The sequence below is a fragment of the Chamaea fasciata genome, unplaced genomic scaffold (assembly GCF_029207755.1).
Source record: "Chamaea fasciata isolate MVZ Bird 193981 ecotype frontalis unplaced genomic scaffold, bChaFas1.0.hap1 SCAF_15, whole genome shotgun sequence".
Taxonomy (NCBI): Eukaryota; Metazoa; Chordata; class Aves; order Passeriformes; family Sylviidae; genus Chamaea; species Chamaea fasciata.
The window spans coordinates 14658048-14674273 of NW_027094100.1; the positions used below are offsets into that span (position 1 = coordinate 14658048).

The window sequence follows — 16226 nt, forward strand, 5'->3', positions numbered from 1 at the left end:
CGCTGTCACCTTTACCTGTGCGACCACACAGGCAGCGACATTCCCTCCGAGCGCTCCGGAGCTCTGCCCGGGTGACACCCGACACCGCACCCAGGGGACAGCGGGCACCGCACACCGGGGGACAGCGGGCACCGCACCCGGGGGAACACAGAGCACAGGACACGGGGGACACCGAGCTCCGCACCCGGGGGACATTGGGCACAGCACACGGTGGGGGACACACGGTGGGGGACACACGGTGGGGGACACGCGGCCCCACACCCGCATCCTCACCCGCATCCCCCCGGCGCTGCCGAGCGGCGAGCGCGGCGAGCAGCTGCCCCCGGAGCGAATTTACCACCGTCCCCCGCGGACCCCCCGCCGCCTCCCGCTCACCATGGCCGGGGCAGAGCCCCGCGGCGCCCGGCGCTGCTCCCCCGGCTCTGCCGCTCATCCTGGCGGGGCAGGACGGCTGCGGGCGCTGCCCAGGTGCGGGATGCGGTGCCTGCCGCCCGCCCAGGTGCGGGATGCGGGGCTGCGCTCCCGCCCGTGGCTCCGCGGGCAGCGCCCGCCCCCGGCCCGCCCCGCCCCGCACGGAGAGCGGGGGATGCCCGGCCCCGTCCCCGCCCCGCCCGGGGAAAGCCGGGGCCGTTCCCCCCGAGAGAACAACCCCGTGTGCCCCAGGACACCTCTCCCCCGTTATCCCGGGGAATTCTCGCTGATGCTTCTCCCTCGCTTTCGGAACAACTTCAGGGATCGGTGGTTTGGTTTGATTGCTTGAGTGCAGAAGGGAAGTGGAGCGAGCCCGTCTCAGTAAAACTTGCTCCGTAGGAACCTTTTCTTTAAAGATCTGAGGGGTTTTGGCAAAGATCTTTCAATGGGTTTCTCAAAACAAACGGAACAATTGGCGCTATTTCCAAACACACTGCAAAGGCTTTTCCAGCTGCAGCATCAGCCCGGCTCCTCTGACATTACCGGAGCTTTGGCAGCTGAAATCTGGCCCTGACACCCTTAACAAAGCTCAGGCTTGGCAGAGCAGGACGCCACAACCAGCTCAGCAGCTGAACCCTCTGAAATATCAGACTGAGCATAAAGACAGGACCTGAGCAGCTCCATCTCCAGCTGTGGTCACCTTCACCTTCCACTCCTGGAGCTGCAGTTTGGGGTTTGGGGGTTTGTACAGTCACTGAGATCTTCAGGCTGGGGCTTCTCAGAGCAAAACTGCACTGGATCACTGGATCCACAGGGAGATCCAGGGCACGCTCAGGGTCAGAGAAATAATTTGGTTTGGAGCATTTCTACGCCCTTTAATCACAGATGAGGTTCCTGCCCCTGGAAAAGGGACATCCCCAAATGTGTGTGGATGCAGGAGAAACCAGAGCACCCACAGAACTGCAACATCTGCTGCTTGCTGACAAAATACATCAAAAAAGTAAATATATATTCAACACATTATCAACTCGTTTGATAGGACTCGGTTGGGTTTTTTTTTTTTAAGATCTGGGGAGGTTTTGGCAAAGATTTTTCAGTGGATTTCTCAAAAATTTGGTGGTGTCCTCAGGCAGCGCAGGCAAACACCACCCAGGCTGCCAGGCCTCGTGTGTGCTGCATGTGTTTGTCCATCACTATAGAAACTGAAAGACAGAGAAAGAATAACATTAACAAAAAGTAAAACACATTCAATCCGTGAAGAAACACCTTGCCACAGTCTGGATTTCCTCAGACTCCAAGGGCCAAAACCGAAGTGAAGGAAGCTGGGCTGGGTGGAGCTGTTAAAGAGCTCCTGAAACAATTTTGGTTTGCCTTCATTTTCCTCTCCATGGGACTAATGTGAGTTTTCTGGACGTTATTGGTATTTACTAACAGTAAACACTAGTGGTAGCTACTCAGTAGCGTAGCCTCTAGCTTTAATGTTGGGTTTACATATAAATAGATGTGGCTTGATGTCTCTTCATGGAGCAAACAACTGAATTTTTTCCTGGCAAGATCTGAGTGCTCAGAGCAGCTCCCCACCTTCCTGTTCCCAGCCAGGATCTCCAGCAGCAGCTCCTAAAGGGAAAAAATGGCACGAAAAGGGAAAAGTCAGAGTGTGGAGCTCTTGGCCAAACCCATCCTGAGTTTGCAGGAGAAGAACTGAGCTGAAATGGATTTCTGTGCTCTCATTTCAACGCTTGAGTGGGTTGGGGGCCGGCAGTGCTCTGGGGAGGGTTAAAGCTGCTCTGGGGAAGGGATTTGGTGCCTGGAGAAGGCAGAGCTCAAACTCCTTCCATCCCTGGCTGTTCTGAACCCGAGTCATGCTGAGCCCCAGTGCTGTGGTCATATTCCCTCCCACCTCCTCTCAATGCAGCTTCCTCTCCAGGATCGGCAAAAGTTTATTCCACCTGAATGGGAAGCCTAAAAAAAAAATAAAAAAATAAATAAAAAATTTAAAAAAGGAATTAAATTTTTAAACAGGAAAATTGGAAAGGAATGGAGAGGGGAATAAAGCACTGGTGTTTTTTTTGGGTTTGGGGGGGGGGGGGGGGGGTTCTGTTTTTCCTCCCCTCCTCCTTTTCTTCCTGCCCTAACAATGATGAATCCCAAGATCTTGGTTGAGAAGGAGAGTGGCTGAGTGATTCATCAGGACTGAATCACAGCCACTCTGCAGAGGAATTCGCTGCCTTCGCTGCTGCAGGTGCAGCTCCAGCCCTGCCCTGATCCTGCTGCCCCTCCAGGAGCTGAGAGGGACAGACCCAGCCCCAGGGAGCAGCCCTGGGTGTGCTCCCCCCGAGCACACCTCTGCCCACGTGGGAGGGATTTTATCAAAAAGGGAGCCTGGAAACACTGAATTCCTGAGGGTTTTACCCGCTGCTGGATCACGCAGCCTCCCACTCCCCCGGGGAAGAACTTTCCTTCTATTCCATCTGAAATGCAAGATTTCCCCCTCTCTCTCAGATCCCACTAATCCCGGGATCCAGCAGCAAAGCTGGAAATTCGGGATGCAGCAGCTGAATTCCTGGGATTTCCCAGTGGCTGGGATTTCCTGAGGGACATCAGAGGAGAGGCAGGAGGAAAATTCTGGTCTACAGCTGATTTACAGCGTGAGCTGGGTCGCTGCTTGTCCTTACCCAGAATTTTGTCTCTCTGCTGTCACCACCTCCTCTCCTCTCATTATTCACACCCAGAGCTCTCTGCATTGCCAGGAATCCATCCACACTCCCAGACTCCTGGGAAAAGTGCTCAGCCAAGGCAAGGTGGGGGCCAGTTGAAAGCTGGGATGATCAGAAGGAAGAGGCTCACCCTGGTGGTTCCTGGCCTGACAGGTTTCTAAATAATCCAACTCTGCCATCTGTGGCAGGAGCTCTCTCTGTCTGCAGAGATCTCCACTCCCCACGTGTTATTTACAGCACTACCTGCAGACACGAATCTAAACCCCAGTTTAAGGCAGATGTGACTTTTAGCTTTAAAAGCAGAGAATTTGGGGTCATTTTTACCAGTGTAACCATCACTGTTCACAACACAGACATTGTCAGCTCAGCTTTCTTTGCAGGGACACAGAATTATTTCACAGGCATTGAAAGCCCCTCTCGGAGTAACCCTTGGGGATATTTGTTATCTCAGGACCAAAGGTGGAATCAAAGCAAGGGGCAAACGTGTCAGCGTCATCTGGAGAGTCGGAGCTGGAGGTAAATTCCACTTTGGCAATCCCTGGGCTGGAAAGTCCTAAACATTCCCTCAGAAATTTAAGGATGAGACTCCTGGGAGAGCTCCTCTGAATCCTGGACCATCTCAATCTCTTCTCTTCAGGCCACAGAAGTGTGACAGAACTTTCCATTGTTCTCTTTTAACTGTATTTTGTTGGGGTTTGTTTGGTTTGGTTTGGTTTGTTTTGTGGGGTTTGTTTGTTTGTTTTGGGTTTTTATGTTGTGGTGTTTTTGTTGTTTTTGTTTTCCTAAAACTTATTTCTAATGAAAGCTTCCACTTGGTTCTCTGTTTTAGAAGGAAGGAAGGAAGCAAAGAAGTTTTGGAAGGAAAAGACCTGCCTGGGAAGCAGAAATCCATCTCCTGCCATCCTAAGATGCCGAGGGGTGGTTGGGGGTTTGTTCTGCCCTGCAGGAGACACACAGGGAACACCAGAGACAAGATTCCAGGGAAGATTTCCTGGAAAAAGAGGGAAACCTATGTTTGGGGGAGCTGGGGACAGCGGGGTCACCTCTGCCTTTGGGGCTTCCCTTCCTCTCAGAGGTGACAGAGCCCAGGGATGGATTCCTGGGATGTGGAGCCCAGGGATGAATTCCCGGGATGTGGAGCCCGGGGATGAATTCCCAGGATGTGGAGCCCAGGGGTGAATTCCCGGGATGTGGAGCCCAGGGCTGAATTCCCAGGATGTGGAGCCCAGGGGTGAATTCCTGGGATGTGAAGCCCAGGGCTGAATTCCCAGGATGTGGAGCCCTCCCTGGCTGCCTCATTCCCATGCAGATGAGGCTGTGTGTAATTCCATGGGAGTGCAATTCCCTGTGAATACGGAGAACTGTGAAGAAGAGCTGAGTGAATCATTCATCACGGATTATTGATAGGATTAATTTTACCTCTTTTTTCTGCTCTCAGGATGCCCACAAGCCCCCACCCCCGAATTTATTTTCCCCCTCTTTTATGGAATCTTTCTGGAGATAAAGTTGATTAAAGCCCAGTAATTTTCCTCCTCTTTGCTGGGCTGGGTGAGATGTTTGCTGCCAGTTTCACCCTTGCAAACTCTCCCTGGAAGTGCCTTCCCTGCTGGATTCACTCTGGTTCTGCACATCAGCTCCTCTCCAGGCAGGACATCCCCGGCTCTGAGCGCTGGAATCTGTGTGTCCCCTCGCTGGGTGTGACAAAAGTCCTGGGTGAGCGGCTTCCCCGGGGTCACCCAGCAGCACCTGGCTGGTTTTGGGGTGATTTTCCCCAAAATGGCCCAGGATTGCTCCTAGGAGATGGCTGCACACCGTGCTGGGCCCAGGCTGCTGTTTCCATGGCAGCACCAGGCTGATCCCGCTCGTGAGCAGCCCCAGGATGAAACACAAACCAAAATAAACCTGCAGAGAGGCTTCTCCCTTCCCACCTTCCCAGCCCTGGCCTTTGGGGACCCGTCACCCTCTGCTCCCTGCTCTGGCTTTGTCCTCTGCCTTTCCTGGGGCTGCTGGAGCTGTGTGAGCATCCCTGTGGTGTTTGGGGTTTCTGTGGGATGCAAAACCAATTCCCCAAGTCCTTCACCTGCTTAGTGAGGCAGCATCACTTCTGAGTATTAATTCCCTATCATTCCTGATTATTAATTCCCTATCACTTCTGATTATCAATTCCCTATCAAAGACCTTCAAATACTAAAGGAAAAAGGAGAATTCTTTGTTCAGGGCTGTTCAAGGAGCTGAGAAAAGCCTTCAGGTGGTTTGCAAACCCTTCCTGCCACCCTCCAGAGGTAAAACCAAGCCATGCCCAGGGCAGGGAGTCCTGAGCTGAGCTCCTGCCAGGGCCCTGAATGGTTTCCTCACATTCCTTTCATGTTTCCAGGATGACATCCAGGGATCTGCAGGACAAGAGTTAAGCCAGAGCTGCCCATCCCTGAGCTGTGCTACCCACAGGTTTAGGCCAGGCTTTGAGAAGATGGACACAGGGCTTTTCCCTTCTCTGGCTGGGACTCAGTTGGGATTTGCACAACCAGCCCCGGGTCTAATAAATACAGAAAATTCAGTGTTTTCCCTTCCAGGAAACAAACACCAGGAGTTCCCCACCCAAATTTAACTCACCTCTTGTGCCACCTTTAACCTTCAGCCATTTTCACGGCTCCTTTCTACAGTTTCCACCCTGATCTGGGCAAAATTCCTGGCAACACGGACAAAGCCTTGAAGGGCAAGTCATTCCGCAGCTTCCCACAGCCACAGCAGGTCTTTTAAGCTGATATTTGAAGCTGAAAGGGCACAGGAGGATGGACTGGGCACAGGGCAGGGAGGCCTCAGCAAGAGGAAACCACCTTTCACCAGCGGCAGCTGCTGGGATTCCTCTCTGAGGCCACACACAGTTATTTGTACCAATGCAGTTTCTAGAGTGACAAAAAGAAATGAGGAAAATAATAATAATAATATACATTTTAAAAAAATAAATTAAAGAAGAAAAAGAGAAAGAAGTGGTTGCTTGTGGTCCATAGCCCAAGGCATCCCCAGGGGTGGGGACGTGTGACACAACAGTGCCAGCCTGTGGCAGGTGACACTCGGGTCACCAACAGCTCTCACCTGCCCTGCCTTGGGGGTTTAATCATTTTGGGACAAAGCAGAACTGCCCCATCCCTGTGTGATCCTGTCCCCACGAGCAGAGCACAGGTGGCAGGGGACACCTCACTGCCAGCTGTCACATTTACAGCTCAAAGACCCCATTAAACGCCCTTTTTCTTTAAAAAAAGAATAAATCGATGTAACGTAGAAAACGCAGATTTCTTGGTAAGGGTGGTCTGAAATAGCAGCAACTTTGAGATGTCAGCATTCAGCACTTCCATTCCTGCTTTGCCTCGGTGAACTTTGGGGTCTGTTATCCACTGCCTGCCTGGGAGCCTCAGCTGCTGCCTGGCTCGGCAGGTATTTTACAATACATTTAATCTTTATATAGCAACCACAATTGTACCTGCAGAAACACTCCCCAGCCACCGAAGAGAGAAAACAAAAGAGACATTTTCTTCTTGTCGCGCTCTTTTTTCAGCCTTTAGGCTTAAAAAAAGCACCTTTTCTGTAGCTCTTTTTCTATAGCTATGTGGGTTATGTGCTTTTCTTTTTTATTATTATTATTATTGTTTTAAAGATGCAGCTGACATCTCCATGAACTGTTGTGGTTCCCAGGAGTTCAGGTGCCTACCTGGAAACCCGAAAACTGTGAAAGCCTCCTCTGCTGGCTCCTCTGTCACCAGGGCATCTCCAGTGATGCCTTAACTGTCCCTAACCTTGACTTTCACCCCAGAAAATCCAGTGCCATCACCCTGCTCTCTCCCTCCAGCTCAGTTTTGTCTGCTGGGGGAAGTGCACACGGGTAGATAAGCACACGCTGGCAGCACGTTAATTGCTTCAGAGCAGTTAGGGAGCTGCAGAAGCAACTTCTTGCCGTTCCAGGGGATGTTTTTCCAGGAACAGGAGCTGGGAGTGAGGAGGAGAACCCTCCGTGCAGCAATCAGTGTCTCCAACGCTTTCCAGAGGGAGAAGCAATCAGCGCCAGCCACAACCTTTACTCCTTAAACTTCCCCAGAGGGAACATTTCAAAGCATCAAAAGGCTTCAAACCTGCCCAGCTGCTGCTGAGCCGTAATTAACAGCTGCACAGTCAGCTCCGACTGCGGCTGACAAAGCCTCAGCAGCAAATCCTCCCTTTTTATCACACTGCTGGAGTATTTATAGAGCCACAGCCAGGCAGGGGGCAGAGGGAGGAGGAGAGCAGGTGAGCTGCTTACCAGGGGGGGATAACATTTGCTTTCAGCTGCCTGGCCTTTCCTCAGCCCCTGGGGAAGCTCCAGGAGGGATCCTGGGGTGCAGCCTTTGGCTCTGGGACACGGTGGCAGTTCCTGGGGCCAGTCCCCAGCTGGGACATTGGCAAGCAGGGCTGGGATCCTCAGCAGGAGCCCTTCCACCAGCAGGAATTGTCCCTCCCTGCTCTCATCTGCCTCCTTCAGGAGACCTGAGTGACGAAGGCCAGACCAACCTTGCACAGCTCTGACTGTCAACTGACCTTGGCCCGTGTCATTTGTCCCTCCTTGGTGACATTTCCAGCCCTGGGCCCCTTCATAGGAAGGGATATAAAAAGAGCAATTCTCCTGGAGTGCCCTGGCAGAGTGGGCACAGGAGGAGCTCCCAGGGTTGTTTGACTCGTGGGGAGGAAGGAGATGCTGGAGCTGGTGGGCTGGGAGAGCTGGGCAAGGGCTGCCAGCAGGATCCCGGGTGCTGGAGAGGACAGGGAGGGAGGTTCTCACCCCTGGAAGCTGCTGGGTGTCCCTGTGCCATTGTCCCACAGGAAGATCCTCGTCCCACGGCAGGATCTCTGCTCTGCATTGCCCCAGGCTGTGCCAAGGAATTGCCAGCACTGGGTTTATTTCCTGCTGTGCCTTTATCACCCCACTGAGGCCATAAATGCCTCTAAAGTCTAACTAAACCAGTTTAATTTTCTCCATAAACAGTCTTGTAAAGAAAATGATGGCAGTGCTGCTCAGAAGGGGAAGGGTGGTCAGGTAACAGGAGATTTTTACTGCCTCGCCCCCGAAGTGCCCCATTCCTCTGTGTTCTGTGCCTGATGTAACTCCCTAGGGAGCTTCCTCATGCTGGGATGGCAGGAGAGGATCCTTGGAAAGAGCTCCTGGGAGCTGCATCCCACCCACACCTGGAGCACCAATATCCATCCCTCCCTGAAGGAGATCTTTGGTTGCTTCAGTCCCCCTGGCACAGCCTTGTCCCCAGAACTACAAGCAGCCGGGCACACCACTTAAAATAATTTTTAAATCCATGTAAAGTCATCTTTTCAGCACAAAAAGGCATTTTCCTGAGCACAGCCACAGGATTCCTTTTCCACACGCTTTATTTACAGCAGTGTCCCACCCCTGGGCTGCCAAGCCTCAGTTCCCAACAGCGGGGTTTCTTTCGGGGGTGGGAAGGGGAGGATGCTCGTGGTCCTTGCCATGGCAGGGATGGAATGGGATGGGTTTGGGGTCCCTGCAATGGCAGGGGTGGAATGGGGTCCCTGGGTTTGGGGTCCCTGCGATAGCAGTTGTGGGGTCCCTGTGATGGCACATATGGGATGGGATGAGTTTTGGGGTCCCTTCCCGAATTCCCGGCAATTCCCGGCCTCGCTCGCGGCTCACCCGCGCCCCCCAGCGCCCATATAGGGCAGGTGCAGCTCCCCCGCCCGCCCGTCCTGGGGACGGATCGCGAACTCAGCCCTCCCCAAACCCCCTCCCCAAAGCCCCTCCCCACCCCTCTCCCCCACCCCAGCCGCTGTGACGGCACAAACACCGACCCTGCTCCCGAGCGCATCCCCTCTGGAAACCTTTCCTGGCACACACAGCGCTACAAAGACACCTGGAAGTGCACGTCCTCGGGCTCCGGGAGAGCAGCCTGCTTGTCCCGGCTCTGCCCCCGGTGCCAGCGCTCAGCGAACTGCACGGCATCGTGGATGCTGTGGAAGGCCAGCTGGCCCCCGGGGCCGCCTGCCTGGCCGGCCCAGCCTCCCTCCCGGAGCCGCTGGCGGATGGAGGGGTTGCAGTTGGCCAGGAGCACCTGGACACCGACCTCCTTATAGTCCTGGTGTGTCTCCTTGAGCACGGAGAGCCCCGCGGTGTCTATGAACTGCATGGCCCCGCAGTCCAGGATCAGGGTGTGCATGTCAGTGCAGGGGGGACAGGCATCTGCTGCGGGCTTCTCTGCCCTGCTCCTGGCCCGTCTGAGGCAGCCACACGCGGTGCCCCAACAGCCCCGGCTGCTGCCTGGCTCTGTGTTTGTCCTGGCAGCCAGCAGCACTGGATTGACCCCGGTTTTCTGGTACAGCACGGCCTTGAAATAATCCTTGTTGGCGTAGTAGAGGGAGCATTCGAAGCGGAAGATCTTGACGTGGGCGATGCTGCTGAGCTGTTTGTAGGCGGCCTGGTCCTCGTAGACCTCCCTGTGGCTGACCTTGCCCAGCAGCGTGGCCCGGGGTCTCTGCGTGCGGAAGATGACGCAGAGCAGGGCGAAGCAGACGCCCACCAGCAGCCCGATCTCCGTGGTGACCAGCGTGGAGCACAGCATGGTGGCCCACCACACCACCGTGTCCAGCTTGCTGAGCTGCCACATCCTGGGCGTGTCACGGAACTTCCTGAGGCCGCCCCGCAGGTTGACGATGGTCACCACCCCCAGGATGGAGGTCTGGAGCGAATAGAAGAGCGGCGAGATCCACAGCAGCACCAGCAGCAGCACCAGCGAGGTGACCAGCCCGGACACCTGGGTCTGGCTCCCCGTGGACTCCTTCAGCAGGGTCTTGGTGAGGGCAGCAGAGCTGGCGAAGCAGTAGAAGAAGGAGGGGATGAGGTTGCACAGACCGATGGCGATCATCTCCTGGTTGGCGCTGACGGCGTAACCGTGCTTCTTGCCAAAGATTTCCGCCAGGGACACAGTCATGGCAAAGCCGATGACAGCGATGGGCAGGGCATCCATGGCCAGGCTGGGGAACAGGCTGATGTCTGGGACTGTGGGTTTCCTGAAGCCTGTGGGGATGTGCCCGCACACGTCGACCTTGTAGCGCTGCTGGAAGTCGAAGTAGTGGGAGATGACGGTGGCCACGATGACCACCAGCAGCTCGATGGGGAACGGCGCCTTCATCCTCTCCTTGTAGCGCTCGTTGAGCTCCTTGACGGGCACTATGATGGCCAAGGCCACCAGGCTGGTCAGCAGGTCGCAGATGTTGGTGTTGTGGATGTGCCTGAAAAGGTCCACCCAGGTGAGGACGAAGGAGCCCACGCCCTCGTGACGAGGGATCTTCAGGCCCAGCAGATATTTCATCTGGGAGGTGATGATGGTGAGGCTGGAGCCAGTCACGAAGCCACCCAGGAGAGGCTCTGACAGGTAAACAGCCACGAAGCCCATCTGTAAAACTCCCAGCAGGATCTGAAAAGCAAACCAGGCCCAGCTTTAGCAGGGCTGAGAAGGGCTGGAAGGGATGGCTGGCAATTTCTGTCACCTTGCTGCCACTTTAGCAGCTCTGGCTACTCTGTCTGTGGATGTGCTGAGCATTCTGTGGGAGGAATTTGTCTTCAGGGGTTAATCTGGGGTATGGAAAACTAGAGATGGTTTAACACTTTAACAGTGTTAAACACTGTTGAACACTACTAAACACTACCTTTAACACTTCCCTGTGGCTGGGGATGCCACACAAAATGCCAATGAGGTCCCTGCTGCTGCCTCCTCACCAGCAGCCCCATCAGAGCAGCTCTGGGTGTCACCCAGATGTTCTGAGTTTTAGTTGTCCCAGTGGAAAATCCTGGAATTGCTCAGCGACAGCAATTACTCAGCAAAACACTCAAGGGTGTCAGGGTCTAGAAATGTTTCTCGGGACTCTTAAGTCTGAACCAACCCTTGGAGATCTCGAACTCAGAGGAAACTCCCAGGAGGAAACAGCACGAGAGTGAGTATTCGTACCTGGTAAAGCCCGACCAGAAAGCTCAAGGACAGGGCCACGGTGATGGCGTAGCAGCTCCTGTCACAGGCCTCTGTCCCATTCCTGGGGAAGCTGGAGTTGTCCCCGAGGGCAGCGCTGCTGTCCCCATACCCTGCCAGCTGCAGGTGACGTGTCACCGACTGCCCCACCATGAGGCACAGCACTCCGAAGGAGCCCACGCTGGCGTGGCGCGACGTGGCCGTGGCCGCGTAGATGATGTTGCAGAAGAAGTTGGTGTAGATGCCGTAGATGGGGTCCTGGTTGGCCAGCAGGGAGTAGGAGATGGACTGGGGGATGGCCACAATGCCCACCAGGAGCCCTGAGACCACGTCCCCGAGCAGCTGAGTCCTGGGGCTGTACTGGGGCAGCCACTCCAGCACCGGGAGCAGCCGGCGCAGGGACAGGGGGCTGCACCTGCAGGCAGCTCTGGCTTTCTCCAGGATGAACTCCCTGCTGCTGCAGCCTGTGGGCTCGTGCTCCTCCAAGCTGATAAAAGTTTGAGGTGTCTCCTGTGGCCTGAGGGAGGCCAGGGTGTCTTTGCTGGGTGTTGGCTCCTGGCTGGACGTGTCCTCCATGGCCCCAGGGGAGCTAAGGCAGGAGAGCAGGCAGGCGTGAGGGGTCTGCTGGGGTGGCCTGAGGGGATCCTTGGAGAGAGCTCCTGGGAGCTGCATCCCACCCACCCCTGCAGCACAAATACCCATCCCTCCCTGCAAGAAGATCTTGGGTCAGTTTAGCCCCCCCGGCACAGCAGGCATGAGCGCAAGGGGCTTTGCTTAGCTCCAGGTCTCATGGCATGGATGGATGGATGGATGGATGGATAGATAGATACAGATAAGATAGATAGATAGATAAGATAGAGATAAGATAAATAGATAAGATAGAGAGAGAGAGATAGATGGATAGATAGATAGATAGATAGATAGATAGATAGATAATAAATAGATAGATAGATGGAAACAACCTCAGACAAATCAAACAAAAGCATTTTCCCAAGGCTGATTCATTTGTTGTCACTTATGGACCCGATTAACCCCAACCCCCAAATCAGGGGCAGAGCTACAGAGCCCCCTGTGCTCCTACCCCATCCCTCTTGTTTTGAAACAGGAACTTCACTGGACTTCACAGAAATTTCACTGAATTTCACTGAAACTAAGACTCCTTCAAGAACTCTGACTGCCATCAAGACACTGCTACTTAGGCAAAAACTTATTTTGGAAATATTAAGATTTCCAAGGGATACTTCAGCAATCAAGATGTGGGTAAGGGAGATAATTTGCAAAATTAATTTTTCCTTCAGCATTACATAACTTTAAATTGCATTAGTGGTGTGATTCAACCAGGGGCTCCCATCTGCGGAATGAAACCATCCTGCTTTTTCAGGCTGTTAAAGTAACAGAGACACCTTCAAGAACCCCTCCAAGCTTTCAATCAAAATGCAGTTGCAACAAAAAATGCTTTTTGTGACAACTGAACAGCAGACAGAGCGAAAAACCCTCCTGAGGGGAGACCCAGGGTGGCTGTGGTTTGGAACTGAACTGGGATGAGGAGAAACCCCATTCCCCTGCCCTGCACACATCACCAAATCTTACCTCAGGCTGCAAACTGGGTGTTTCCTCACCACCTGGAGCTTCCCCCCTGAGGACAGACCTGTCTCCACCCGGCAGCACCGCTCGGGCAGAGGAAAACCTGGCCCATGTGCCACTTCCCTTGGGATCTGAGCTCCTGAGCCAAGCCTTGTCTCTTTTATCTCTGTCCAGCTGCTGGAAAGGGGGCAGCCAACAACCAGAGCCGTGTTTGGAAAACAAACACCATCCTGAGAGAGTATTTTGGCTGACAACTTGTTCTGGACACCAAGAATGATTGACGGGGCTTAGAGAAGTGCTGCTGCCAGATAAGAGGATTGCTTGGATCTGGAGAAGTGTTTGCTAAACAAGGGGAACGATGGAAAGAAACCTCCCTGCTCTGCCCCTCTCTGAACTGAGTGAGCTCAGGTCCTGCTGGGCTTCTCTGCTCAGGTTTTCATCGATTCTGGACAAGCTTTTGGGCCAAAAACCAAGAAGCAAAGCTCATTCCAGAACGACTTTCCTTTCCTGGTAGTTTCTCCTGGTAGAGGCTCTGTAAAGCAGAGAGAAAAGCTGTGGCGACACAGGTTATTTCGGGGAGACAGCAGAACTTTGGATGTGTCAAATCTGCACAATCCACATTTTGCAGGGCCTTTGAGAGAAGGGGATTTGCTGTGCAGAAACACAACAGGGGAAAGAGCAGGGCTGTGTTCTTTGGTAGGTAAAGGTGAGCAATCGCACCAGCAGCCAGGAAAAAAAAGGACTGTTCATCACCCTGAAGGGAAAGAGCAGCCTCATAAATACCAGCTGGAGCTGCTGTGCCCTTGTGAGCTGTGCCAACGACCTCCACCAGAGCTCCCAGCGCACGCTCCCACTCCCCTGGCTCTGCCTCCTTCTTCTCCACCTCTTTTCCATCGACCTAATCCAGATTTTGCTGGATGTGGCGTGCCCTGTGCAGCTGGATAAATGCCTGCCAGACCTTGGCCTTTGCTTGGAGAGGGGGCTGAGAGCTCACGGAGCTCTGAGAGCAGGAATTTCCACCAGGTTTGGATGTAGATGCTGGGGATGCCATTTTACCCAACCCTGAGGGACGAGAAGGGGGAAAACCAGCATCCTGAGCTCCATTTATCTCATCAGGGCAAGGCTGGAGCTCAGTAATTAGGAGTAAATAAATAAGAAACATCCGTGTTCTCTGGCAGCAGGAGAAAAGGAGAGCACATGGTAGGGAGGCAGCTGCTCAGTGTTTTTTATCTATTTATATCAGTTCTTTTTTCTCTGCCATTCCTCCACAGCTCATGTATTTTCAGGTGCATTGTTCAGAGTTCCCCTTTCCCTTCCCCTGCTCTCAGTAACAGACTCAGTCTTCCCTTGGCCTCTTCATTCCTCCTGTCCTGAAAAGATGATCCTTTCACACACTTTGTAATTGTTCCCAGTTACAGCTCATTTTGTGCCTTGGCCTGGATGATGTGGTCTCTACTCACTCATTCTCCTTTTCCATCTTGTTCCCGAGTAAATGACCCAAATTTCCATTTTCTCTCTGAATCCTTCATCTTGAAATTCACTGCAGAAGTGATGAGTCAGCCACTGAAGAGCTGACCAGGCTGGACTTTTGAGTCTGATTGTTCCCTGGGATGAAACACAGCTGGGCACAACCCATCTTTGGGTTTGATCTTATTTAGGAAGATTCAGCTCTGGATCTCTGCCCTGTCCACCACAAAAATGGGGCAAAGCACTTTTTTTCCCACGTGTGGCACTGCTGCCGCTGCCTGCTGCTGCTTTTCCTTCCAAACTCCACCTTCATTTCTACATTCTGGAGCTCTTTCATTTGTAAAGATTTCCTTTATGCCCTGATAGAGCTCGGGAAGCCCTGACAGAGCCCTGCTCTTCCTTTTGTCCTGAGCTTTTTTTTTTTGGAATTTTTTTGCCCTGCTCTGTTTCATACCTGCCTGCAGTGCCTGTGGGATGGATGGATGGATGGATGGATGGATGGATGGATGGATGGATGGATGGATGGATGGATGGATGGATGGATGGATGGATGGATGGATGGATGTTAAATTCCTCCCACAACTTGGATATGAAACCTTTGGATTTCACGCTCTGGAAAGCAGAGGGGGCCGTGTCAGGGCAGGCAGGGTCCTGTCTCCACTTGCATCATCCAAAACCATCTGTGCAGCCCGGCCTTGCCCAGGATGTGAGTGAGTGGAGTACTTATTGCCACTATAAACTCACTCCATGAGTTTACAGTGGCAATAAAGAGCAGGCCTTGAAGATGCTTTTGGAAACAAACTGTTTCAGCTGTGCTGACCTTGCGTGGGGAAAGCAGCACAGCCTTGGGTGCCTCAAGGTCACCTGCAGTTCCCTGGTGGGTTTCAATTTTTTTTGTGATGCATTTCACACAGCCAACGTGAAACTTTTTTGTATTTTCTGCCCTTGCCTCACCTCATCCAGGAAAAGGAATTCCAGAGGTGTCCACAGTGTCACCTGGGGGGTTTTACAGCCCCTCTGCTGGGATGGAGGACATGGAGTGGCCTCTCCTCAGGGCCCACAGCCAGAATTTCCAGCACAGAGAACAAGGAGCTTGAGAACTGCAAAAAGCATGGAATATTTTAAAGGAAAGTATGGAATATATTGAAATAGATATTTATTATTTGACTATACAAAAGTAACTGGGAATTTGGACACCAGAAAGGGGAGAAAAAATTCTAGGGGATACAGCGGAGTAAAAAGGTGGAAACACATTTGTATTTCATACTGAATTGGAACCCAGCCCAGGATATTTGGCATCATTAGGGGGGGTGAGCACCAGGCACAGGGTGCCCAGTAAAGCTGCCCCATCCCTGGAAGTGTCCAAAGCCAGGCTGGACAGGGCTTGGCGCAGCCTGGGAGAGTGGAAAGAGTTTGGAATGAGATGATCTTCCAGCTCAGTGAAGACTTTTCTCCTAATACCTGATCTAATCTCCTGCCATGTGACAAGACTGGATCTTCCAGCAGATTTTAAACAGAGGGAGAAGCTTTTTCCCAGCACCCAGATGTTGGGATGCTGTCACAGGGTGTGGTGGGAGCCCACAGGTTTGGGAAAAGGGATGATGAAGCTTCTCCCTGAGGAAGTGCTGCAAAAGCTGGGACAAAGTGCTCAGCACTTTGTGTGGGAGGGCTCTGAGTGGGCTGGAGCCCTGGGACACATTTCCCAAACCCTCGCAGACCCAGGAGATGGGGCTGGGGGGGTCTCACCAAGTCCAGGAGCGTGGATGACAGGGATTAGTTAATCCCAGGTAAGGCGGAGCCTAAAGCAGCACAGGTAAATGTGCTGCCGCCTGAACCTGGATCTCTCAGCTGTGAGCCAGACTGGTTTTGCTGGGGGCAGTGGCTGTTCTCTGCTTTTCAGGAGGAAGCTCCTGGGGGCATTCCCCATAACCCAGCGCTCCTCCTGCTCTGTTGGCACCGACACCAAACCTGCAGCCCGTGCACAGAGGTCCCCTGAGGTAAAAGGCATCCTCAGGTAAAGGCTGAGCCGTGC

At 53.3% G+C, this 16226-nt stretch overlaps 1 protein-coding gene across 1 annotated transcript; it reads right to left on the minus strand.

Annotated features, from left to right (window-relative positions):
• Positions 1-8960: 8960 nt before the first annotated feature.
• LOC136297317 (sulfate transporter-like) lies at positions 8961-12798 on the minus strand. Its single transcript, XM_066197132.1, has 3 exons — positions 12734-12798; positions 11126-11732; positions 8961-10594 (listed from the first exon to the last, which is right to left on the minus strand). The coding sequence occupies exons 2-3, from the start codon at positions 11717-11719 to the stop codon at positions 9023-9025; spliced, it is 2166 nt and encodes a 721-aa protein (XP_066053229.1). The 5' UTR covers positions 11720-11732; positions 12734-12798; the 3' UTR covers positions 8961-9022.
• Positions 12799-16226: the final 3428 nt, after the last annotated feature.